The sequence below is a fragment of the Leptinotarsa decemlineata genome, unplaced genomic scaffold, assembly GCF_025532065.1.
Source record: "Leptinotarsa decemlineata unplaced genomic scaffold, Ldec_3_MD MMD2_tig00026282_RagTag_RagTag, whole genome shotgun sequence".
Classification (NCBI taxonomy): domain Eukaryota; kingdom Metazoa; phylum Arthropoda; class Insecta; order Coleoptera; family Chrysomelidae; genus Leptinotarsa; species Leptinotarsa decemlineata.
In genome coordinates, this window is record NW_027412668.1 from 3,289,703 (window position 1) to 3,316,994 (window position 27,292).

Consider the following 27,292-nt stretch of genomic DNA (forward strand, 5'->3'; position numbering starts at 1 on the left):
CGTGCGTTCGAGAGATGAATTGTTAGAAAGGATTGCCCAAACATTTGAAGATTTGGATCCCAATGAAATCAGATCTGCCACCACGAAAGCAGTCAACACCCGCATTTTAAAGTGCTTGGAAGTGAACGGCCAGCGATTCGAACATATTTTGAAATATTCCACATGATTGTTTTACTTTTTTATAATTATTCATATCAATATTTCCAATTTCAAGTTTCTTGGTGCTTTTTTAAAGTTTATCCAAACATATTGAAATTGTTCTGAATTCGTATAAATTTCTTGAGGTTCATTGGCGGTAGATTCGGATACATTTCATTGAACTTTCTACATGTTCTGCTGTTAATTTTGTCACACTGTCCAAAAATAATAAACAAATTCATAAGAACTTCGTTTGAATAGTTTTGTTCCATCGTTTTGAAGGTATTTGCAACTTCTGAAGTGACGAAAATGTCGATATTATTAGGAGAATATCACAACGCTACTGTCAAATAGTAATTATGGCCTGCTTACCAAATACCGAATGGAAATACCATTCTGAAGGGACATTTTCACAAATAAATGTTCATAAGTCCGAAACTTGACTAGTTAGGTATAGGTATGATATACATAGAAAGAAAGCAAATTTCAGCAGCGTTCCGAATTTTCAATAATATACAGGGTGTTCCATTTAAAATTATCAAATTTCAGCAACTTTTTCAAGCAAACGAAAAAACTGTATTATTTTTTTACCACCCTGTATTGAAGTAACGGAGATTAGGCTGACGTGTGGGAAGTGTCCAAGTATCACCTAACTCCAAACCAAATTTCGATATCATAGAACTTCTTAACTAAAAGATATCGGCATTTTTGGAAGTCATGATTTTCGAAGAAAAAAATTGAAATTAATTTTTATTTCGAAAACGGTAACAGATAGGTATAGAGAAATATCAAGAAAAGTTGTCGGGCAATTGTTGGAGATTCCAAAAATAATATTATATACAGAGTGTTCCATTTGAAAAATCAAAGTTGCTACTGCTTTCTAATAGAAGCGGCAACACCGCATTGTCGAAAATATTTTAGTTGGCTAGAGAATGTCCGAATATGCCCTCCATTAAATTTTCAAAGTGATCCGTTGTCTGGTTCACCAGAAACGTCTAATGTGCCATCCACCGTGAATCAGCCTGTATAATTCGTGAATAATCGATAATTTTTAATGCCGTGTTATATTACTACTGATAATAAAAATCGATTTTTATAATATATATAAAAATACATACCCGTGAATTTTTTGTTTCGATAGGTTTGTTTTAACAAACCTATCGAAACTCTTGCAACAGTTTTCGATAAGTTGCCATCAGCGTTTCTTTCTTCTTTTTGAGATCTGCAACAGAACATTTCACACTCAAATTGCTTTCAATCCGTTTCCAGCTATCGTGCACCAAATTTCTGTTTTTATGCTTCGGATCCTTTGGGTTCCATATAGCTGGTTCCCCTTCATAAAGTTCCAAAAATTCTAGAATCAAATCGTTACACCACTCCATTCTGATAGTAAAATTAAAGTGAAAATAGGAAAATTTAAAAACATTTGATGCACTAGCCACCTTTTGACAACACAACGCCACTGAGGGAAAACTGCAAATGCAAGCATTCTGTGTGGGAACGGATTCACAAGCTCGGACAAGCCGAGCCTGCGATGCCCGTTCATCCTTTGACTCGTGCCAAATTTACCGACAACCGACGGGAACGCCAAGCCGCTTGGCGAACGGGCGAGCCTTCGCATTTCCAGGGCGCGTGACTCGCCAATTCGCGAGCCAGACTCGCCAAGTCCCGCGCCGTTGGAACCCGGCTTTAGTGGAGGTCCTAAGCCGAGACTTTGAAGTCGCATCCTAGATTTGACAAGATGTGCGTAGGTTCGTTTTATGTTGTAGATGTGCAATAAGAAAGGATTGTCGAATATTTCAACTGAGGCGCCAGCTGCAGGAGAAAAGGATCGTTCATGAAGTAAAGTTATCTTTTCGTCACTGTTTCTCTATGCCCTTGAATTTCCGGTGGGTGAATTTATATTTAGTATCAGCATTACACCCGTGCACTGCTGCAGCTAGTTTACTATACTCTTGAAATATACTAAAACATACATTTAAGTATTTAGAAAATGCTATATTTTGAATTGAAAGGGGTATATTTTTGGTAGAGATTAATTTTTCTGAAAGAAAGTTTCTGGCTTTCTACTTCTCCATCTTCATACAAAAAAATGTGGGAATCTTCCAAAGAAAGGAAGAAATCAACAAATTCGAAAGAAGTAACTTCATACGGAAGAAAAATACTTGGAACACTAGCATCCTTACTTGTGGACATAATCTACATATTTTTGTATTGATTGCTCTATCCCTTTCTTTGCAAGATTCCCATATACTTTGGTTGGTTACCTCGTTCACAGGCAGAAGGGACGATGACGAATATGTTGTTTGTTGTCCGCTTCAGCCCAGTTAGAGGAATGATACTCTGAAGCAATTAGATTTTCAATCATCAGACTTTATGTTGATGATAGACACTACCTTGCACTGACGAGTGGCCAAACAGCCCTAAACTGGTCTGCAAATGTGTTCCAACAATTGAAAATCTATTGAGGCAATTGTATCGCCAACAGCACCTGTCGGATATAATCCAACGCCCTTCGTGGTTTTAGCCAGGGGAGTAGTTGTTTTCTGATAGGTGTCAGCTCATTAACCTACAGTGTAGGGAGTTGAGACTGGCCCGAACAAATTGTTCCTTCAGATTATTTGATTTATAGCCAGTCTTCAATATAAAGTGTCATCATTAAAGTGCGCACCATATGGGAAACTTTTTTTTCGAAAAGTTTCAATGAAGTTTAACTTCGGCACTTGTTTGTGCTTTGAATTTAACTTAAAATGATGCGGCCAACTGCGACCCACTGACGTTCAGTGTTTGTCAAACTCAACTTTTTTTTGAAAAAAATTGAAAAAGGGCATTTCTAGATCGAATTTGCCAAAAAGTTACTTGAAAAAGTTGTGTCTACGGCAATTTTATATCCATATGCCAAATTTTATGCAACAAGGATAAAGTTAACGTTTTGCTTATTTTTGACAGATATCCCCTTTATTTTGAAAAACAAGTTCGGTTAATTGTCATCAATTCATGTATACATAACAAACTCATCATGGAGTTCAACTTTTCTGATACATTTTCACTTATACGGACATTTTTAGAGAGAAATTAAAATTGTGCTATAAAAATTTTAACACGACTGGTGCAAAGTTTCAATCACTTGGCTATTTCCTTAAATAAACGTCAGTACCTTCAATTTTGAAGAAGCAGACACAACTCAAAAACTGCAATAAGTATTAATAAAATGACTAGACTTGAAATTACATAAAAATTTCAATATTCAGTATTTACAGATTATTTATAAACACTAACTAGGGCGGTAATCACGTTGCTTAATCACGTTGAATAAAATTTTTAAGTAGGTCTTGACAAACAAAATGCATGCTATGGCCTTATAAGCCAAAATTCATTAACACATCAAAAGAACGAGATTTTGATGTCCGTTTGGGGTTTTCATTCCGGTTTCAAGGAGAGAGAGAAGAAAATGTAAAGTTTCCGTATAAAATTTTATGGACAGATGAGGCAACGTTCTCTTCAAATGGAACGGTGAGTTCTCAAAATTGCCGATGGTGGGCCCAAGAAAATCCCAATTTCACAGTTGAATATGGTGATCAGTATTTCTTCAAAACTAATGTATAGTGTGGGATACTTGAAGACCAAATAATTGGGCCATTTTTCTTTAGGGAAAATTTATCATCCGTCGGTTATCTCAACCTTTTAAATAATGAGGTTAGTGAAGTTTTAGGTAATATGCCTTTAAATATTAAATACGACCTATGGTATCAGCTTGATGGCGCACCAATACATCACACGGTTGCTGTAAAACAGTCCCTCCAACAAATGTTCAGAGGCAAAGTTATTGGACGTAACTGGGAAGATTATTGGCCACCTAGATCACCCGACTTGACGCCTTTAGACTTTTTCTTGTGAGGTTACCTGAAACAAGAAGTGTACCGAAGTAGACCTTTTACTGACATACAACATCTGGAAAATACCATTAGCGAATGCTGTGCAAATACAAATCCCCGATTTATTAAAAATGCAGTTACAGATGTCAGTAGAAGGACCATAATTTGTATTGAACGTGGAGGACGACATACTGAAATGTATGCTATAAGTGTTTGACAACCCCATTTAGATCAATGAGTAATTTTCTGTACCCATTTGTATTTTCTATAATATTAATGTTGTTTACAATTTATAATAATAATAATAGTTCTATCGAAATTCATTTTTTTTAGTTGCCTCTGGTTTTTCGAAATCAAAGGTTTGTTTAAGAAAATAGCCAAGTGATTTTTATAGCAAATTTTTAATTTCTCTCTAAAAATGTCCATATAAGTGAAAATGTATCAGAAAAGTTAAACTCCATGATGAGTTTGTTATGTATACATGAATTGATGACAATTAACCGAACTTGTTTTACACGAGAATAGAGAAAAATCTGTCTGTCACCATCTAAGGCAAAATTTTTCAAATCTGCAAGCATAAAAAAGTTCATATAAGTTTGTTGAGAATTTAAATTTCATTTCAGTTTTTGATGCATCTAGTAAAATTCCGGATGGAGTCGGTAATGGAAATTTTTTCGATTTAGGAAATTTCGATCAATGCTATAACCATGTCGAAACCATCAATGAAGATAGTCACTTGGGAAAATACTGTCTGGGATACATTGGTATAGGAGACAGCAAAGTAAGTGTTGTAGTTGTAGTTTTTATTTCTTCCCAGGGAAGGCTTAACATTTAGCAATAATTTATTCATGTAGAATTTTCCACTCGTTCATTTGAAATTTGTGCGAAATGATACGTTTGGTATGTACACTGGATTTTGTTTGAGCAATCACTGTACATTGAAGGATTTTTCGAAGATATTCTACAAACATAATTTCACGGAACGACAATGCTATTCCAAGGACACGGAAACGGAAATTTCTGTTGGTGGCTGGATAACTATGTAAGTTACATATTTTCTCCTTTGTTTGCAGATGGTTGACAATGTTTCTTGGTGAATTTCATCAGTTGGGACTTCCATTGTCTTATATAATATAAAATGACTTGAAATCCCTGAAGGAATCAATAAAATCAAAATGAAAAGCTGAAAATAACAATTACAATAAGCAAAATGAACCTGAAATGGAATTACAATGAAATAAAATACAAGCAACAATTGAACATTGAATAATTAAAAATAAATGAAAATCAAAAGATTTCTAGACAAGTTACTTCACGACTTTTTGATTGTTAGTATCTGCAATCGTTTTCGGGTGATGACTTTTTATTTTTTTTTATTTTTATTTCTTTTTGGTGGTTGAATTTTCATTTGTTGCTCGTATTTTATTTCATTGTAATTTCATTTCAGGGTTTTTTGCCTAATATAATTATTATTTTCAGCTATTTATTTTGATTTTATCGATTATTTCAGGGATTTCAAATCATTTTATATCACACTAGTTGTTGCCCGCGGCTTCACCCGCATAGAATTTGGTTTGTCACAGACCATTCAAACAAATTATTACATATTATTTTATTAACCCAAAACTTCAGGTTTTCAACTTCAAAACTGACGAAATTCAATACTATCGTCAAACCGCTATAGTTCCCCCCTGGGGGAGAAAATTCCCAATTCCTTTTGTTGATGCTTATTTACGCTATACAAAGAACCTACCTGCATAATACTAGCTGTTCTACGGTGTTTTATCCGAATTTCGGGCTAATAAAAAAATATTTATTTATTTATGTATTTATTTATTCATATATTTCATACACTATTCTACAAGATGAATCCAATTACAGAATAGGCAGTAACAGTGGCATTTACAAATATGTAGGTACTTACATAATATAATTTGTGTATCTAAATAAAAAAAAATGAAAACTGAACTGTCAGTTAGCTAAGAAATATCTTTTGATTTGTATAATTTGGAAGTTGAATATATCTAGGACATGACTAACAGAATTAAAGGTATCGCACATTGTATAAATTGGATATTTCTTCATTATAAGATAATTGTTGAGATAAAATGTGACACTATTCCTAGATGACCGTCTGGAAATCCAAAAATTCAACATATGTAACAGTTGAGAGCAGGTGATGATATTGTTTATGACTTCGAATAAAAAAAAGATAAGGATAATATTTACGCCTCACCTCGAGACTACAAAAATTATGAGTTACAAGCAATTCATAATAGGGTATTTCTACAGTAGGATACGTGCCGTCAAGTTTGAAAGACATATATTTTTGGAAGCGCCTCTGTAGGGCTTCTTTTTGATTTATATGAACCTGATAGTAGATACTCCACACGACAGATGCATATTCCAGCCTAGATCGAACAAAAGTGAAATAAAGTAATTTCAATGTTGAAGCTTTTTCGAAGTATTTTGTATTTCTAACTAGGAATCCATACATGCGATAAGCTGCTGTTAGAGTAGTGTCAATATGTTCATTGCACGAGAGGGATGGACGAAAAGTAACACCTAGATCAGTGAGTGTGTCAGGACGCTCCAGAACTTGATTGTCTATGACAGGGGTCTCCAAACTACGGCCCGCGGGCCAAATCCGGCCCGCCAGTGTCATCAATCCGGCCCGCGACAGCCAATGATTACCTAATTGTTGTTACTATTGCTGTGATAAGTTGAAGAAGAAAACACAGAATGATAATTACTCGGTTTTATGACAAAGAAAACTTAACTTAAGTATCTAAGTTTAAGCATATTAATAACTAACAAATAATTGAAATGAATCACAGTAAAACAAAAACACTAATGAGATTTATGTAATTGTGATTTTCCACCGACAATACTTTGTAGTTGTGGATCAATTTTACTCGTACCAATTATCAAAAGAAATTTAAGATGCACATCGGTTAATTGAGATCTGTAAACATTCTTTGTGTACTTCATCTTGGAAAACGTTCTCTCACACAAGTAAGTTGTACCAAAAACAGAAAACAACCCACGAGCAAATTTATGCAAATTATCGAATTGTTCCAGTGGAAGACTCTTATAAAATTCCAACAAAGATGAATTTTGATATTTGTTCTTAAGCATATCACTGCACCGTAAATCAATAATTTCCATTTGGACTTCCGGAGCCAGGGTTTCAATGTCAGAATCGAAAGGCTTTTGAAAAAGCTCAATTTCATTCGCAATGACATCAAAATCTGAAAAACGAGTATCAAAATTTATCTTCAAAGCACTCAAAGTTTCGATTGCAAAATTGACGGGAAATTCAGTCTCTGTAGTGTGGCTGAATATTTCACATGTTTCAAAATGTGTGAAACATTTTTTACGTAATTGCGGTTGAAATATTATTATTTTCTGCCTGATGTATTTGATATTGGTGATTAAATCAGGGAGAAGCTGATTTTCTCCTTGCAACCTCCAATTCACTTCGTTCATATGATTTGTCAAATCGACATAGAAGGCTAACTTCCACATCCATTCACTATTTTCTAAATCAGCAAAAGGGCGCTGCTTCTCATTTAAAGAAATTTCGATCTCTGCTCGAAGTTCAAAAAAGCGCTTAAGGACTTTTCCGCAACTAAGCCAGCGTTCGGCAGTATGATATGGTAAATCATTTTCTCCAATCTGTTGAATAAATTCGCGAAATTGTAGGTGATTCAGCTCAGTGGATCTGATGAAGTTAACAACTGATATGGCTGGTTTTAGAACTTCAGACATATCCAAACATTTTCCGCACAAGGACTCCTTTATTTTTACCATACATATTTTTGCCTCCATCAGTTGTTATAGATTTCAAATTTCTCCATCGAAGGTTCTTTTTATTAATGGCATTTTCAACTCCATTAGAAATATGTGCCCCAGTTGTCGTGCCGTGAATACTATCAATATCAAGAAGTTCTTCATACACTTCATAGCTTTTATCTACTCCGCGAATAAAAATCAACACCTGAGGAGTATCTGACACATCCGTTGACTCATCCAATGCTAGAGAACCCACTCATTATGTCCATTTTTGTCAAACAGTTGAGATGATATATTTTCTGCGATGTCTTGCACCCTCCGAGCCACGGTGTTTGCTGACAAACTGACACTTTTAAATAAATTTACCTTTTCGGGGCATATTTTTTCGGCTACTGCAATCAAGCATTATTTTATCATTTCTCCATCGGTGAATGGTTTGCCACGTTTTCCGATTTCAAGAGCCACACGAAAGCTGGCGCGAGTTGCAGACTCTTATTCAGTATTTGCTTTGGTAAACAAAGATTGCTGCGATTTGAGTCCACGTTTCAAAGCTTCAAATTTTTCCTCCCGCAAACTTCCTGTATACTTGGAGTAACTTTGAATATGTTTCAATTCATAGTGTCGTTTAATGTTATAGTATTTGAGAACAGCTATGGTTTCATTACAAATTCAACATAGCGCCTTATTACTGGACTCAATCACAAAATACTGAAAGTTCCATTTTTCTTGGAACGTTCTCCATGCACTGTTGATTTTTCGCTTCTTTTCCATACTAACGAATCACACATAAAAACAATAAGTCAAATCAAAATACTTTTATTGACGGGTGTTACTTTATTCACTCTATTTATAGACAGTTTCGCTTCCTTCGCCCTTCCTACGAAGACTAACTCGCAGTTGCGCCGCTAGCCTTTTTATATGCAATTATTACTGCCATCTCGAGGTGATCGGAATGCACCAGCTAGAACCAGAACTTTCTCGAACCAACGCGGTAATTCCAAATATTTAATTACGCCTAATGCCACCTAGCGGGTAGCTGAAAAAGATAGTACATAGTACCACTACTCGCCACTAGATGTCGTTAAGTGTCACAATACACAATAATAATTGAAATGCAAAAAAAGCGTAAGTTTGCTTAGGTCACGCACTTTGCGACTATCCTAGTCTAGAAATATAGTTAAGGGCAGAAATTGGCCCTTGGAACAAACTGAAAAAATCATTATGGCCCGAAGGCTTCAAAGTTCAGAGACCCCTGGTCTATGACGTAGTTGTGTAAATTCAAGTTCGTTTTCAGTGAGTAAGAAATTACATTACATTTGGATATGTTGAGAGATAGATTATTCTTCCAACACCATGTAGCAACGCGATTTAAATTCAGGGCGAGACGTTCGCAATCATCAGAACATGTTATATTGTGATAGAGTTTCAAGTAATCTGCGTATAAAAGGAAATTGACATCAATCTCAGCTTCGGTATCATTAATGAACATATTGAACAGTAGGGGTCCTAAATTTGATCCTTGTGGTACACCAGATGTGGCTATATATTCGATAAACCTGAGGCCATTGAGTTGGACGTACTGCTTACGGTTGTGAAAATACAATTTGAAGAGGGTAATTAATTCATTGGATAACCCAAAAGTCGAAAGCTTGTTGAGCAGGAAACTATGTTCAAGTCTGTCGAACGCTATACAAAAATCAGTGTAGATGACATCAGTCTGAGACTGACAATCAATACCCTCTGCAATACATCGAGTGATTGTTACAAGATTGGTGGTGGTTGAACGTCCTTTCATGAAACCGTGTTGATTGGGGCTAATAATGTTGTTGACATGACAATAGATTTTCTTTTCAAGAAGCATCTCAAACACTTTACAAAAGTTGCATATGACAGAGACTGGTCTGTATTTTTTTATCTCACTTTTATCTCCTTTTTTGAAAACTAGGCAGAGTTTCGACATTGTCCATATTGATGGTGAAGTTGATGTTGCAACAATAAGCCGTTGATATACAATAGAAAGAGGGTTGGAGACAATATAGATACCTGAAGGAAAACAGCGTTGATGGTGAGAGTAATCGAGAGGAACGTTCTTTCAGGAAGTTGAAGAGGAATACACAAAAATGATCCGACAAGTCATAGCTTCAAAATTTAGCCAGCAAACCCTCATACCACATACGGTCAAAGGCCTTAGATATATACAGCTCTTGACTCTCCTACTCATTGTTCAAATGGAAGTAGTTGTTCCTGAAGAATAGTTTTTTTACAGTTCGTATCTGAAAGAAATCTCAGTGCTAAATATCTTTGTAAATATTTTTTTGTAGGGCAATTTCATTTCTACTTTTCTTCGTGAGTAGGTTCCTAGGTAATTAACCTTCACCAACTTCTCATATCATTAGAGTGTTTAAATAATGCTTTCTTTCATTTTTCAGACTCATCATGTGTACCTTTGCAGCAATTATCATTTGCTCCACTGTGTATGATTTATCGCTGTCCTACACTGAAAAAGGTATTGAGAATATTATTTACTGAAACTGAGGTAACAATGTGAGTTCAAGAATGAGAAATTCTGTCATAATTTATTATGTTATTATGTATTGCGCCTGTTACTAATGACAGGGGCATTTACTACACTACCACTTTTTTGCACATTTGCAATGTGTTAGTTGAGTCGTGTTCTGATAGCTCATCTTGTTTTACTGACATACTTTTTCCACATTTTATTTTTAAATATTTCGCAATATTTTCATATATTAAGTAATAATTCATCAGTCCCAATTCGAATAAATTTTTAAGCCAAATGAACAACAAGCATTTCAACAAAATGGAAAACTATTTTTCACGCAAATTGTCAATCTATTAACAAAACAAATCAATGATAAAACTAAAACAATTTCAGTGTTCCTATATCCTCTATTCCTTAATACACTGATGTAAGAAAGAAATAAATATGCTCTAGTTTATTCAATAAAAAACGCAATAAATCGTAATTATATATTAACAGCATGATTTGTCAGCAGCATCAGAATTTCAATATAGATTTTTGGAAAATATTGATGTTTAATGATTGCTTTCAGATCACCAATGAAAGTATTTACGTAATAGAGAAAACCTGTCCAATAGTGAGTAGAAAAATTGAAGAAAGTATCAGGTTGTTTCAAAACTTTTATTCGTTTTTACAAGTCTACTTTAAACTGAATTTCATTAGTTCGGACTTCCATTGCCTGATATTATATAAAATGATTTGAAATCCCTGAAACAACTAAAAAAGAAATCAAAATTAAAGAAGAAGAATAAAAATGAATAGCTGAAAAAACAATTATATTAAGCAAAAAAAACTGATATGAAATAATTGTAAAATAAAATACATGTAAAAATGAAATGAATTGAACAAAAAATAAATAAAATGAAATTGAAAAGTTAAGAGATTCCAAGTCAAGTCAATTCACGACGTTTCGATTAGTATCCACAATTGTCTTCGGGTGATCACCCGAATAAACAATGAAAAATTTGTTTTAAAGAAATTAATTTTCAAGATATATATTTTATCAAATATCCCAAAAAAACCATGTGTCACTTTATGTGTAAAAAATTTTTTCTCTATTTTTTATAATTTTTTTAACATTTTTCTATTCTTGCGTTTGGCAATTCCTCATGGTTCTCAATCATTGTTATTGAAGTAACTCATAAACCAATGGAGATGGGACAAAGACACTCCAAGTCTTTTTTGTTCTCCTTTTTGTAGTAAATAAATTAGATTTTGAACAAATGCTCTAACCCTATTATTTATCAAACTTTTTGACAATTGTTTACTAAAATACCCCCTTAATCTTTTTTTATGGCTTTCAAATCTTTATAACTCATAAACTATTCGAGATACGACAAAGACACTTCAAGTTTTTTTTGTTCTTTTATCAATAAACAAATAACATTTCAAACAAATGATATTACCCTATTATTTATCAACTTTTTTGACAATTATTTCAAAAATACCTCGAAACCTCTTTTATACGACTTTTCAACTCAATTATTTCTTAAATTATTAATAAAAAAATATTATTCCTAATTTTTTAATCTGAAGTAGTCTATTACCTGCAAGTAAATATATAATAAAATATAATTTTCATAATTTTATTGATTTATTACAGATTCAAAATTGACAATTTTTGTTAGCTTCCTCAATTTTTTTTTGGTAATCTCTTTGATATCTTTTGCGGTGGTGACTCGCAATTTTTTGAACAAATAGAGCTAAAAATTTTGGAAAATAATTTTTATGTAACTGATTATTGAAAAAAACTTCATTGCTTCAATTGAATTCTTCACTTTTTAACGTCTTTGATTATTAATAACAAAGTGGAAATTCAAAATTTTTTAATTTTTCCAATGGGAATCTTTATTGAAGGCTTTCAAGAAAAGCTCCCAGATAAAATATTTTTAGGTTTTAAGTTTAAAAATTATTAGGGTTTGTACGTTAATTTAAATTCGAATTCGTAGAGAAAAATGGACCGATGACATCATATAGTGATAAGCTAAGAAAAAATGAACAGCACCAATAAATAGAGTACAAAACTCTCTATCAAAAAAAAACAAGTGATTTATTTCCAACAGGAATACCCACTTACAGGAATGCTAGTATTACAGAGTATGTGTGAAATAAATACAGTGTGTAACAACGAAAACTTAACAGAGCTGTTTTTTAATATAAAAAGTAAAATTTTTGAAAAAAGCTCGGATACGTCGATTTCTAAGGGGGACACCTTTCAGACTAATCAGATTTTTTGTAGTACGCACCCCCTCGGAGGGGTACGTCCGACGACCCTTATTTAGATAGGGAAAGTAGATCGAGTGGCACCTTGTTTTTAAGGTCTTTTGAATACCTTCACAACTCTGTTAAAAGAAAATTTTTGTAACGATTAATTTTCGAGATAATTTGAAGTTAAAATTGCCATGTCAATAATACATTAGACAGACCACTCGGTAACTTGTATGTCTAAATAAAACATTTTCGAGCAGTTCTTCTTATCAGTTTTTTGTTCAATAAAATCCCTTTTTTAAAATCAATACACACTCCTCTTCTTCCAGTTTTCATTAGTACATCGTTCGATTGTTTTGTTTAAACGGGTTGTGTATTGTTATTTGTTTAAAAATACCTTACACTACTGCTGAAAGGATTTCAGTCAATTTTTTGGCAACGACCAAAATGCTAATAGAACATTAATTTTATTCTACTTTTCTTGAATAAATAAAAATAAAGAAATGAAAAAAGAAAATAAAAATGAAAAGTGGAGAGATTCCAAGTCACGTTAGTTCACGACGTTTCGATTGTTAGTATCTTCAATCGTCTTCGGTGATGACTGGTCTGATTCCTCCGAGAGATGACTATTTATAGGTCGTTCGAGTACTTTCACTTATCCCCGCTTTCCATTTTCCGCTTCACTGGTTCCGTGGGAGATGACCGTTTTGGCGGGAGTTGGCCATTTTTGGCTTGATGATGGGTTTCCATATGTTGCGTATTTCTACGCTGGCTTGGCTGAATATGTTGTTGGACAACATGTATGCGGTAATTTACTGTCGTATGTTATATCAAGATCTTTTATCTCATGTAAGCGATAGATTGTAGTATTTTTAATTGAATAATCGTACATTAAAGTTCGCATTTTTTTTTGTAAGAAATATTATTTTACACGACACAGTACAATCGATATTTATTGAAATATGGAGCTTCTAAAGCACATGGAATCAAAACGGACAAAACTTTTGAAATAACCTAATATAATTTCATACATTTGTGTTAATTCCTTCTTGAAGTTGCTCACAATTTGAAATTACTGAAAGTACCTGATTCTGTACTTGTACCAAAACTAGCCTCTGAATATCCGAAGTACTCATCACTTTATAATTTTCAGAGCCTCAATACCCATCATTACTAGTTTTCTCGGCTGTTAAAAACGGAAAAAAATCTTAGCCACTTCCAACAGTCCACATCAAATACTATGCTTGAATGGAATAAGGTCGCTGAGTATGGCTTGGATTATATGCCATCATGAGTTTTTGATTTCCATATTGGGCCCTGTTGGAAATTACTATGATATTGTAGAGGTTGGTATTCAGAAAGGGCAAGAAAAATCTCCCAAATAATTATAGACCAGTCGTTTTGCTATCAATAATATCAAATATAATTAATATTTGGATTGCCGTAACATCTTGAGCGATCATATATGGCTTTTGGAAATAAAGATCAACAGTCGACCTTCTGTCGTATGTCACCCATATTTGGAATAACCATATTTGAACAAAACTAAGTTGCTAGTAACTTATGTGTGACCTCCTTATTTCTACAGTGATATATGGATGCGAATGATCTTCAACAATATCGAAGTCATCATCTTATTCAACAATCTGATCTTTTGGTGTTCAAGAACATCGCCACATGTAGTAATGGGGCTGAAGGTTTCTTACACCAGGTGCAGTCCATGACCATATATTTATTCTTGAAGAAGGTTTGAACTGATTTCCTGTGAATCATGATTGAGTGATGCTCTATGGAAGGTGCAGTTACTCATGATTGGAAGTGTAGTAATAGGGGAGCCCAAGAGGGGATTTTGGGATTTACTAAAGCACGGCAGATTAATATACAGGGGGATACCGGTTAAGTACCTCCACCAAATATGAGCCCCATATATAAGGCCGCCTGTGAAGGATAAAGGATCAGATTAGTAAAAAAAATTGATCATCAGAAATTCTCGAGCGCGTCAGATTAAGATAGAGTGAGTTAATTACCTGCTAAAAAGTGTATATTTCAGTAATCTGACAATTTGAGAGTGACGTAAAGAAAGGAGAGGGCAGCAAAGTTGTAAAAAAATAACGTAATTTCGACATTCTCGAGCGTAGCTAATTTTTTTATTTTGGAGGAAATAATTCAATGATAATGAAAAATATATAATGTGACGATTTCCGCAAGCCAAAATAACAAAAATTCGTCGATAAAGTTTAATGCGTGCAGCTGTGTGATACCTATATTTCCGTCTAAGAGTTTCTATTCCTCTATTCTCTATTCACTTTTTCTCTATTTATTACTCCCTAACTCCGTACTCTGAATTCTGTTGCCATGACACCATCACAACTGATCACAGATATTCGTTCGTGATGAAGATGAAAATGATGATCAATTAATCAATTAATTGATGGATGTAGCCATTACTACATGGTAGGAAATCATAATAAAGTAAAGAGAAATTAAACTTTCTATGTTTTTTAACACTTTTATTTGTAACTAACGTTACTGCAGTTTCGTCCTGTAAGGACATTTTCAAATTTATACAATATATAAGGACATTTTCAAACTTATACAATATATAAGTTTGAGAATGTCCTTATAGGACGAAACTGCAGTAACGTTACTTACAAATAAAAGTGGTAAAAAACATAGGAAATTTTCATTTCTCTTTTCTTCATCAATTAATCAATTGATTATCAAAAATTTAATTTTTGTGAACATTTTTTTAAAATAATTTTCTTATAAATACAAGTATTTTACTTAAAAGGCATACACTTATTTATTTGCATGCTATTTCCTGAGCTTTTCAATTAGTTAAGTTCAATGAATTTTTTTTAATATTGTTTTTGTCAGATTAAGCGAATCTCTCTAGATCATCATCAGATTATGAGACAGCACGTCGAAAACATAAAGATGAACCATATATATCTTAATCTGACGCGCTTGAGTATTCCAAAATGGCGAATATTTTTTGCACATTATAATAATGGCCGCGAGTTTGCGTCAGATCGAAATCGTCAGATTATTGAATGAGAGATTTTTTTTGTTGCACTTAAACCCCCTTAGAAAATCTGTCGCGCTTGATTAAATTTTATTTCTTTTCACTTTCCACCCTTACGTACAACCACCCACATCATGCAAATGATCAGATTAACATACCAACATTATTAAAAATATGTAGGACATTGATGCTTTCAATATCTGACGCGCTCGAGTATGTCTATGCAGCAGTATTTTTTTACATATTTAAAAATCTATAGCCGCTTCCTCCACTGATGAAAAGGTATATATTATACAACATTTTTTTCTTCTTATCATCTAAGCTTTGCAACCTAATATGTCTCAATGACGCTCGAGTAAATCCCCATTTTGCATCGTGGGCTCCCCTGCTATAGGTTCATGTGCACAAAATTTACCTCTAATATTGGAACTATCTGCTCACTGATCATTGTGCATACCGTGATACACAAAAATCCAGATCCACCACCCTTTATAAACATCAATCTCCTCCAACTCAACTTCTACTGCAGGCACATCCCTCTGCTGCAGACACCTCATCTTCTCACATTACGGGCTGAACCCTCCACCATCTCAGTCTCATAATCTTAGGATAAAAATGCATTAACTACTACAAGACATCACATCTAGTTCCACAGAGATCTCCTTTCCATCTAATCTCATCTGATTACATGATGATGTAGTTCAATTACTCACTGATGATCTTTCTTTACTTTTTCAGTTCTTTTATTCCGCCAAAACAATGTTTTTGAATCATCAACTCCAGTTTCTGTGGATAGTTTCCTCACCCTAGCAGGTATTTTAACAGCATACACTTTGATGAAGAGGAAGAAGATCAAGGTTATTGAGAATTACGTGCACAGGTATTTCAGGTGAGAATCGACATTCATGTATTTATTCAAATTCATTAAATCAATTCATCGTTTCATTCGATTAGAATAAACTCTGAATCAAAATACCAACATATTAACATGTTAATAAATGCACTGTCTGACGTTGGTTTGCGAAATTCTGTTCCGGAAAATTTAGCCTCGGAGATAAACCCTGAAGTGTTCGACCTACAGGACCAGGGCAAGGATATGAGGACCCTGGTGGAGACTAACCATCAAAAAGCTCGAGAAGTGGGTGCTGCACGATTTGAACTATCGACAGGAATTGTCACATTTCGAGGTCTGTTTTCCTTGCTATTGCACCACCAAAACCTTCCTTTTTCGGATCGGATCTTTACGTGTGATGAAAAGTGAATCCTCTACGACAACAGGAGATGTTTAGGAGATGTTCAGGACACCGATGAGGCACTTTGCAGAGACGTAAACCCTCACCAAAAAAGGACAATGATTACTGATTCAACAAAAACCATCAAAATGGGAGCTATTCCATTAGCAACATAGTCGAAGGTTTCCAATGCCTCATTCTCTTTCATTTTGGAATGGCTAAACAATGCAAAAGTCATTTCGAAAATATGGAATTGAAATAAAAATGAACCATCTCAATGTTGCTGTCATGCTCTCCTAATAAAATGCAAGCACATGCTTTTGAAAGTAATACGGCTCTTACAAACCCAGATTAATATAATGATTGCACAGAAAATTTGGAAAAAAATTTAGTTTTCCGGAAACTGACCACTTCATGCAAAAATAATGAATTATTGTACGATAAATCAGTTTTCTTTATACAGGGCTATTCAAACTCGTTTCTGTACATGAGGATCTCGTAAACGACAAGAGATAGTGTCGGTTGAATCATAGCAAAGTTGCGTATTTTAGAGACCTATTCAATGATGTAAAGAAATCGAATATAGCTCTTTTGGTTTTGGAGATATACAGGAAAAACCAAAAAATCCCAAATTATTTTTTTGCCTATATCTTCTTTATTCGCAGACATATTGAAAATCTAGCCACATTTTGCTATTGGCACTTGATGTGGGCTCTCAGAATATATCAATGAATCTTTTATACAGGGTATCATCTGACTTGGGCCACTCCCATCTTTGAATTTTTCAATACGGACCTGTATTTTTTGTTGTAATTTTTGGATCGTAGACGTTCACTTCATACTGAGGAATTAAATTCAATTTTATACTTTGGGATGTTTCGGTAATATTCGATTATAATTGTGTGAATTATTCCCTTTTAAATTACAGCCCTGGAAATTGGTTGACTGAGTTGAAAAAAAACATAATTAACTTTCACGTCTCCCTATGTATCGTAGAATTTTTCGAGAATTTTTTTTTCATTTTTAGGTAACCATTCATATTTTTTCCATTGCTCTGAACGTTTTCTACAATGAACTTCGAATAAGAAAACCTTTTATGATTATCTGAAACATCTGTTTTAATAAGCAGAAAAAGAAATGATAGCAATGATAACATCCGAAACGAAAACTATAATTGTGATGAAAATTGAAATGAAGTAATTTATATAGGTACCCGAAAAAATTATTGGCGCAATACATGTTCGAATTAGAGTCCTTCCATTTCGAAACATTTTCTATCTCTCAAATCAAAATAGTAAGATCTGGTGATCTTGCCGACCATCTTTTTGTCCCATTATTTGTCTCGAAATGGAAGGACTTAAAAGGGAATAATTCACACAATTATAATCTAATATTACTGAAAAATCACGAAATATAAAATTGAATTTGAGTTCTCAGTATGAAGTGAACTTCTACGATTCAAAAACTACAACAAAAAATACAGGTCCGTATTTAAAAATTCAAAGATGGGGGTGGCCCAAGTCAGATGACACCCTGTATAAAAGATTCATGGATATATTCTGAGAGCCCACATCAAGTGCCATTAGCAAAATGTGGAGAGATTTTCAATATGCCTGCGAATAAAGAAGATATAGGCAAAAAAATAATTTGGGATTTTTTGGGTTTTCCTACATATCTCCAGAACCAAAAGAGCTATATTCGAATTATTTACATCATTGGATAGGTCTCTAAAATACGCAACTTTGCCATAATTTAACCGACACTCTGTTTCTCATCGTTTACGAGATCCCCATGTACAGAAACGAATTTGAATAGCCCTGTATAAAAAGGGGCGTATACAGCTCCGAAGCTTATACAGCTTAAATATAAGAGGCCCATAGCAGAACAAAAAATACAAAATCAATGCATTTGTTTTATAAAAGCGGTCACCCCTTCAAGCACACATCACTACACATTTTAGGAAACTGCAACTTTTGAAATTGGATGAATCGCATGTCGTTCACCAATATTGTCTTGTCAACAAGATCTTGGCTACTGGACTACCCGAATACCTTGCCTCAATACCTTGCCAAAGAACATGAATGATAGATTTCTGTTCCTGTCCATCGTTCTTTATTTTTCAAGGCATCCTTTTTTTACTTAGTACCTCATCTGCTGAATGATATGCTCTCATAGTATCTTTATTCCATCTGCCCCCACTTAAATAAAGTCCCAAAAACGCTGTCCTGAATGGGCTGCTGAATTCGATAAATTTAAGCAAATTTCAAACTTCTAGAGAAAACACTTTTCCAACACCAGAACATAAATTACGGTCTCTCACTGCGCGTTTCGTCAACCAAGTTAGCGTCCTCAGGAGGTCATTATGACTCAAAATGAGGTTAACCTAGCTCCCTCAGTAGATCATTATGACTCATAATTATGACTCACAATGGACGCTGAGGTCGAGAGTCCGTAATTTTTGTTCTGGTCTGGTCTTTTACGCCAGAGGTTCCAATACGAACCATCAAATTTCAATCCTGTCAATTTTTTTTTCATCACATGATTTTAGCCTATTTTTTCGGCTTGGTTGATATCATTTCAGATGTAGTTGGTACTCTCGTGTGTAATTTTGTATTTTATAAGACAATGAATACTTACGTCAAGTAAAGAGACACGCGGTTTGATTCATATGTTTGTTATTTGTTTTTTGTAGATTAACACCAGTCCTAGCAATGGTTGTTCTGATGATAACCACCCTGTCCACAAACATCGGTGAAGGGCCTTTATGGGGAGACCTCTCAAGTATTCCTGATGATTGTATAGACCATTGGTGGGCCTTTTTACTCTATATTCCGAACTATTATCCTCAGGAACAGGTAATAATACCTACAACATACCTGTCACCTGTCATTCTTATGATTTTTTGTAGTGTTTGCTTCCGGCTTGGTATCTAGGAGTAGACATGCAGTGTTACATCGTAGCAGTCGTGATAATGGTGTTTTTGAAAAGATGGAGCAAACTTACCTTGACTGGTATGGGGTTATTGGTTTCACTTAGTGCTGCAGCTTCATTCTGGAGCTGCTATATCCATGCGTTGCCAACTGTGAGAATAGACTATACGTAAGTGTCTCTCTACGTAAGTACCTCTGTTTAACGCTGATCTAGATGTGATCAGTTAATCCTAACAAAACAATGATGATGCATTTTAGATCGCAGAAGAATCGTAAATTTGTAGAAAACAATATCCAATTAGAACTAGGTCATACTATCTTGACAATTCAGCTAAAAACTTGGGGGTGAGGCTCGACACCGAATTTAGTTAGACTCACCGGTCATGTGCAGAGCACAAAGTATGTTCTGCTGTTTCATCATTTTCCAAACAGAGGCGACACACACTGTCTTTCGACAGTCCAAATCTCTGCATATGATAACATCGTAGTTCATCCCTACTGTAGTCCAACAACTGTTTGGTTTAGTATTCCCAATACCAATTGGAACAGCACAGAGAAGGAATTCCCGCCTCGACATAGGCGTCAGCATATTATTTTTCAATGGTAGTTTTTCAGTTACTTATTATTACAATCATAGCAATTGATCACCCCATGAAAAAGTTATCTGAACTGAATTTTTCCACCATGGGTAATTATGAGAAACTTCGAAATTTAAAGTAGTTGATTTTCGAGTCGAAAACTCTAAAATACAATGAAAACACAAATAATCACACCAAATTCTCGTCAAACATATATTTACAAAATAATAGAGGCCAACAAAATTGCTAGAAAAATCAAAATTCTTCTTCGCTATATTCGGATGAGGTGGAATCATCATCGGGTTGAATAATGATCAGATTTATGGAACTTTGCACAAAATATTTGTTCTCTTCTTTCATAACGTGGGCCACACAGTTCTTCCACACATCACTATTACCTACTTCATTCACCACTCGCCTTATATTGTCAAGCACTACAGCATTCAAAGTTGGTGACTGATTACATTTCCGCAAGCTTTCTTTCATTGTGACCCAAACCATTTCAATTGTATTGATCACACAATAGTACGGAGGCAAACGTAAGAGAAGATGACCACGTGTTTCACACTTCGAATAAATAATATAGTCTTTTTTTTTAAATTACGTTGTTTTATGGTCGCCTGTAATACCTTTTTCGTTGAAATCTTTTCGGGTATTTCCATTTCATTATTTCGCATGAAATCAACAATATCTGCTTTTTTTGTGTTATTGTTCGGTATTGTAGTCAATAACCGAGAATGATACGAAGTGTTATCCATAACAATAACCGAGTTTGGAGGAGTATTTGGGAGAAGCTGCTCACTGAACCAGGTTTCGAAAAAAGCCGCTGTCATATCTTCGTGGTGATCAGCAGACGAATCTTTTATATTTTTGGCCGACAGAAACAAAGCATTAGGTACGAAACCACTTTCATTCCCGGCATGCAAAATTATAACACGTTTTCTTCTTGAAGAAGCACAATATTTAGTTTCGTCTACCCAGCCATATTTGACAACATCATGGGTGTCAAACCAAGTTTCGTGGAGGTAGATTATATGTCTGCTGGATTCTCGGTAGCTTTTCATTCGCTTCAAATATTCTTGTCGGAGTTGAACAATGCGTGTCGATTCCATTATGACCATCCGATTGTTCAATTTTTTTATCTGAAACCACAAGACAATAAGACACCTCGTACAGTTTCCAAAGATTTGTAATTGTAATCAGGATAGTCGAGTAATTTATACCAAATCATTTCCAAGGTTGGTACTTCATTTTTTTGGTAAATACCATAAATTGTTTGCCGAATCACATCTTTTGTAGCACCATCAACGTTTACGAATTTTTTATTCCTTTATTTTCGTTTCATTGCATGGTCAATGACATACCCTATTTTAACGACTCGAAGAACTGTCGAACGAGATAGTTTCGTTAACTCGCATATTCTATTCACAATAGCATTGTGTGAAGTGTGACAGTTTTCCTTCTTCAAGCATTCATGAATATTTAAAATTACTCGCTGAACTTGAACATGTAAGTCCTTATTTTCAAATTCCTGATCCCTGTCGATTGACACAGATTCCTCACATGTAATGTTATCATTTGTTCCAAAAGGTCTCCAGAAAGGCATATTGAGGAATGTACCCAAAATCACTAAGATTTTCACAAAAATTGGTTCAAACGATGAGATTGGAACCTTTGGTGTAGTAATTGAAAACTCTTTCTAAAGATCAATTACCCTAACACCAAACAGATATTTTTGCACTCGACTCGCGTTTCGCTAACAAGGTCAGCATCTTCAGGAGAAGCAAATTGATACTGAATCTAAAGACAAGGGTTAGCTGTTTACCTACCTAAAGTTTTTGGGTCCGATGTGGACTTTGTTTGTTAAATGATGATTATCCTAATTGATTTTTCAGTAATTAACTAGTGGAACCACTACCTGCAAATTAATTTGTCCGCTTTTTAATCTATTGTTGACAAATTATTTTGCAGGTGGTGGTTCCACTAGTTAATTACCGAAAAATCAATTAGGATAATCATCATTTAACAAACAAAGTCCACATCGGACCAAAAAACTTTAGGTATATAAACAGCTAGCCCTTGTTTTTAGATTCAGTATCAATTTGCTTCTCCTGAAGATGCTAACCTTGTTAGCGAAACGCGCGTCGAGTGCAAAAATATCAGTTTGGTGTTAGGGTAATTGATCTGTAGAAAAAGTTTTCAAAACCACTCACTACCTCACCTAACCCCACGAACACACGGCACTGATAAATAAATATTGTGAAACGAACAGAAAATTAGTATTCAGCCAGTTCAGCTAGCCGAGCCTTTATTCTTTAACTACATTTGATAGCACGTTTACTAACTATCTGGGCGACTAGGGGCCACATGCAAGAAATGTTTATGACTGTACTCTTATTTTCATTGCCGTTCCAATTGGGAATGGATAGACTATATCAAGCGTCGAAAGGTAAATAAACGCATTGGGGTGAGCCAATCTTGGAAGATTCTGCCAGAAGTCTATAAATCTCCTTGCCATTCAGGTGTTTAATCTTTGTTTGGCATCCATCACCTTGCAATACCAAGGGAGTCAGCAGCCTCATTGCCTTCCACACCAATATGGCTGGGAATCCAGACCAGAGACAATATGTTGAGTCTTCCTATCGAGGAGAATTGTTTTTGGTAATTTGCTACCAATTTAGACGTTGCTCAGTAGGATCCAAGAGCTTCTAACGCCGTTTGACTGTCCGAGAAAATTTTATTGACTTGTGTATGAGGTTGGATTCTTGCAATCTCTCCGCACACAATTCAATAGCGTAAATTTCCGCTTGAAATAGAGTCGCATAGGTTCCTAGGCAGGTTGATATCTCTGTCCTGGGTCTGCGACTGACAGTTGGAGGCATCAAGTCAGAGGTCATTACCAGAATGCTGTGACTTCCAGGGTCAACTAGCAGCCTGTTGCACTCCTTTAAAAAATGCTCTGTGATAGTTTGGTGTTAAGCTACTTCAACTAGTGTGACTTCATATACGAGCAATACTTATATGATTCAGAAAAAAAAATAATACAAAAAGTTCAAAATTCTTGTTGCTGTCTAATTTATGGAATTCGTAAGTATGATTCAATTTCTGGGTTGTTTTGTTCATGAATTGATTACCATTTCGCACTCTCACCTTTGAATACAAAAACTGATTCTGCGTGAAGATATCCATTCAATACATATTAGAAATAGAAACAAATTATCTATGCCAGGACATCGCACTGCACAGTTTCAGAGATTATTTTTTTGGTGCTGTAAAACTCTACAATTCATTGCCAGAGCAATTGAAGAGATTCATTGTCAGGAAATTCTAATACAAATATAAAAATTATGTCTATGATATCTAATATTTCGTTTGCAGGGACAAAACAGAAGATTATAACAGATATTACTATAAACTAACGCATACTAGATGTGGACCTTACATCATTGGAATGATATGCGGATATATAATTTATAATATAAAGTCCAGTCCAAGAACGTATAAGCTGCCGATAGTAAGTATTGTAAGAAGTGAGGAGGTTCACTTATTACTCGGTCGAATTACATCAAAAAATAGGAATGAAGGTACAAAAATTCGCACCCAGCTCAAAATTGGTAGGATTATTCAAAACACTATCATAAATGAAATGTCAAAAATCCTCATCGATCCGATACCTGGAAAAAAATTTACTTGGGGTCAAAAGTAACAAACACGGATTTTTCGCGAATTTCAGCTAAACAGCTAGTTTTATCATAAAATCAATTCAAACTAAAAATGTAGATCAGATCACGACACAACAAAAAAATATTTTTTGAATGTTTCCTTCACTAAATTAGTCAATTTCTACTAATTTTGGGGTGATAAAAACGAAAATAACAATGAAAAATTTTTATTAGCTCTGGTTTTTGAGATACACAGTACTTAATCTTAAAGAGTAGTTATACTATACGTGAAAAGTGAAAGTACATAAAACAATATTGTTATGTTTCTTTTAGAATATTTTAAGTACAAAATTAATAGAAAAAACATTATTCTTAGTGTTTTGACAAATAAAAGAAGTTTGTACCACCAAATTTCAATTAAGTCCATCCGATTCATTGTAAGATCGCTGTCGTTTAGCTTGTCTTTTATAAAACACTTCTGGAGCATCCCTACACACAGACCAGCAGTAGTCTGCAAGCATTGCTTCATGAGAGATGAGAGTGAAGAAAATGAATTTTTAAGGACATGTTGCATCCAAGTTGGTGGTAAGCTTGAAGAAGCTCTTTAACCAATGCTGTGAAGTTATCATCTCTTTTGTTACCTACAAACCCATGTACAACCCCCTTAAAGGCTTCCCAGGCTCTTTTTTCATTTCCTGTTAAAATCATGTCAAAAGCAGGATCATTTACGATCTCACGGATTTGAGGCCCAATAAAGATGCCTTCCTTGACTTTAGCATCACTCAACCTGGGAAACTTTGCTCTCAAGTACTTAAAAGCTTGTCCTTCCTGGTCCATGGCCTTCACAAAATTTTTCATTAGTCCCAACTTAATATGTAATGGGGGAAGGAGAACATCCTTAGGATCTACAAGAGGCTCGTAAACTACATTTTTCTCATTAGGGTTTAGGTCTCGTGTAGGCCAGTTCATTTTTTTATAGTGAGATTTTCTATCCCGACTGTCCCACAGACACAAAAAACAACAGTACTTGGTGAACCCTAATTGCATTCCTAGGAGTATAGCAATGACTTTCAGATCACCACAGATGTGCCACTTGTGTTGTTCATATTTGATTGATTGGAGAAGTGTTTTCATATTTATATACGTTTCCTTCATGTGAACTGCATGACCTATAGGAATAGAGGGTAGCTGATTTCCATTATGCAGAAGTACAGCTTTTAAGCTTAGTTTTGAAGAGTCTATAAACAGTCTCCATTCAGATGGAGTGTGATCCAAATTCAAGCAGTCCATCAAACCATTAACATCAGAACAAACTACGAGGTTTTCTTTTTGACGCTGTCTGTACTGAGATATTTTCACATCATGTTTTAGAAGATTCCACTGTTGTAGTCTTGACCCTAACAGCTCAGCCTTTTCCTTAGACAAGCGAAGATCTCCTATAAGGTCACTCAACTCTGTTTGACTAATTCTGTGCGGATCACTAGACCTATCGCTTACCTCAAAATCAGGGTCATAGGATGTAGAAGGATGGGTTGCTCCTTCTAAACAGTCTTCATCACCTTCCTCTAAAATTTCATAGTTTTGGGGTGGAGAAGGGACTGGCAAATTGTCTGAGTGTGGTACAGGCCGAAGAGCAGATGGGAGATTAGGGTATTTAACCATTCCTCTTTTCTTCATAGATAAACCTTGCTTAATGGGAGGAGTTAAGCAGAAATAACAGTCGTCTGTATGATTGGTAGGCTCACGCCAAACCATAGGTACTGCAAAAGCCATTGCCCGGTTTTTATTTTTCAGCCACTCTCGCAATATGACGGAACAAGAATTACAACATATATGAGGAGCCCATGATTTATCTTGGTCCCCAACTTTCACACCAAAATAATGTTCATAGGCTGTCTTAACGATAGGTGTCATTTTACGTTTCTGAGCCTTAAATGTTATTTCACCACATATATAGCAAAAGCTATCGACAGAATTCACACACTTTCGAGGCATTTCAGATCAGCACGTAAATTAATTTAAAAATCAACTTCACACGATAATTTCAATAGCAACCACGTGCGTACAATTGACAAACTCACATAGGTTATGTTTACTACTTAAGAACAGCTGATGAGAGGGGTGTTATGTAAACAAACATGTGTACCAACTGTTGGTGATGAAATATTTCATTTGTTGAAAACTCAATATACATATATATATAATATAATGATACTATATCTTGAAAACAAGAGCTAATATATAATTTTTATGGTCACTTTCGGTTTTAACACGTGGAAATACATTAAAATCATCTAATTTCAACCCCGAAACAAAAACTTTGTTGTGTTGTGAACGATCAATAACTTTTTTTGCAACCACATTTAGACTACATCCCTTTTCACAGTTACAAAAAATTGTGTTCAGCAGTTATTCCGGCGCAGGTGCGGGGTCTGAACTGATTCTAATGTGTTGTCGACCAACTTGCTACTGAGCAGCTGCTGATGTTAGAGGAAGACAAACTAGTTGCACTTGTTTTTTATTTCGAGTATTTTTAACGAAACATGCATTTCGAAACTTATCTAAGCACGTAGCTTTTTTAGGAGCTCCATACATAGAGAGGAGCAAGCGAATTCAGTTGGTGATAACTTCTTGTGTGGAGTTGGGTTAATCTTTTCGAAAACTTCAACACATTGAACTGAATTTTGTTTCTCAAACATTTCAAAAACTGTCGTAGCACAGCTAGCTATTGCATGTAAAAATAGTACATGATTTTGACATGAAGAAGTTGGACTGTTTAGTTCTGTTCTATGTACAAATTGTCAAGGCCGGTCGTGCTTCAATGTTGAATCACTAACAGTTGAGGATTCATTTAATACCAACGAGGAGATATGCAATGTATCACTATTGAAGCAATTTACTTGCACTCAAGATGAAGAAGAAGAACAATGAGGAGAAGAAGAAGCAGAAGTATTAGGAAATCATGCATCAGAGGAATAAATTTTCTTATTTTTTTTCTTTATTTACGCTGCTTTCATCGTTTCCAATCCTTGCCAATATATTTTATTATTCACATATGGTAGTGGGCATACTCGCAGACTGGCTATAAATCAAACGACTCTTTCAGGCCAGTCTCAACTTGGACTGACACCTATCAGAAAACAACTACTCCCCTGACTTACACCACGACGGGCGTTGGATTATATCCAACAGGTGTCAGTGCAGGATTCTTCACTGAAGTTATTCCTGCATATGCTGTTAGTATAACAACTACCGCAATAGATTTTCAATTATTGGAACATACTTGCAGACCGGTTTTGGGCTGTTT

General features: G+C 34.9%; 1 protein-coding gene across 2 annotated transcripts in view; it reads left to right on the forward strand.

The window, feature by feature from the left end:
• Window positions 1-27,292, forward strand: part of LOC111515673 (nose resistant to fluoxetine protein 6) — a 59,081-nt gene that overhangs the window by 21,945 nt on the left and 9,844 nt on the right. For both annotated transcript variants that reach the window (XM_074179626.1, XM_074179625.1), the window contains exons 2-9: window positions 4,637-4,794; window positions 4,868-5,055; window positions 10,238-10,314; window positions 13,712-13,904; window positions 16,322-16,472; window positions 19,508-19,670; window positions 19,724-19,914; window positions 23,702-23,837. In XM_074179626.1, the coding sequence (XP_074035727.1) occupies window positions 16,420-16,472; window positions 19,508-19,670; window positions 19,724-19,914; window positions 23,702-23,837 (543 nt within the window). In that variant the 5' untranslated portion in view covers window positions 4,637-4,794; window positions 4,868-5,055; window positions 10,238-10,314; window positions 13,712-13,904; window positions 16,322-16,419. The remainder of the gene's footprint in view (window positions 1-4,636; window positions 4,795-4,867; window positions 5,056-10,237; window positions 10,315-13,711; window positions 13,905-16,321; window positions 16,473-19,507; window positions 19,671-19,723; window positions 19,915-23,701; window positions 23,838-27,292) is intronic.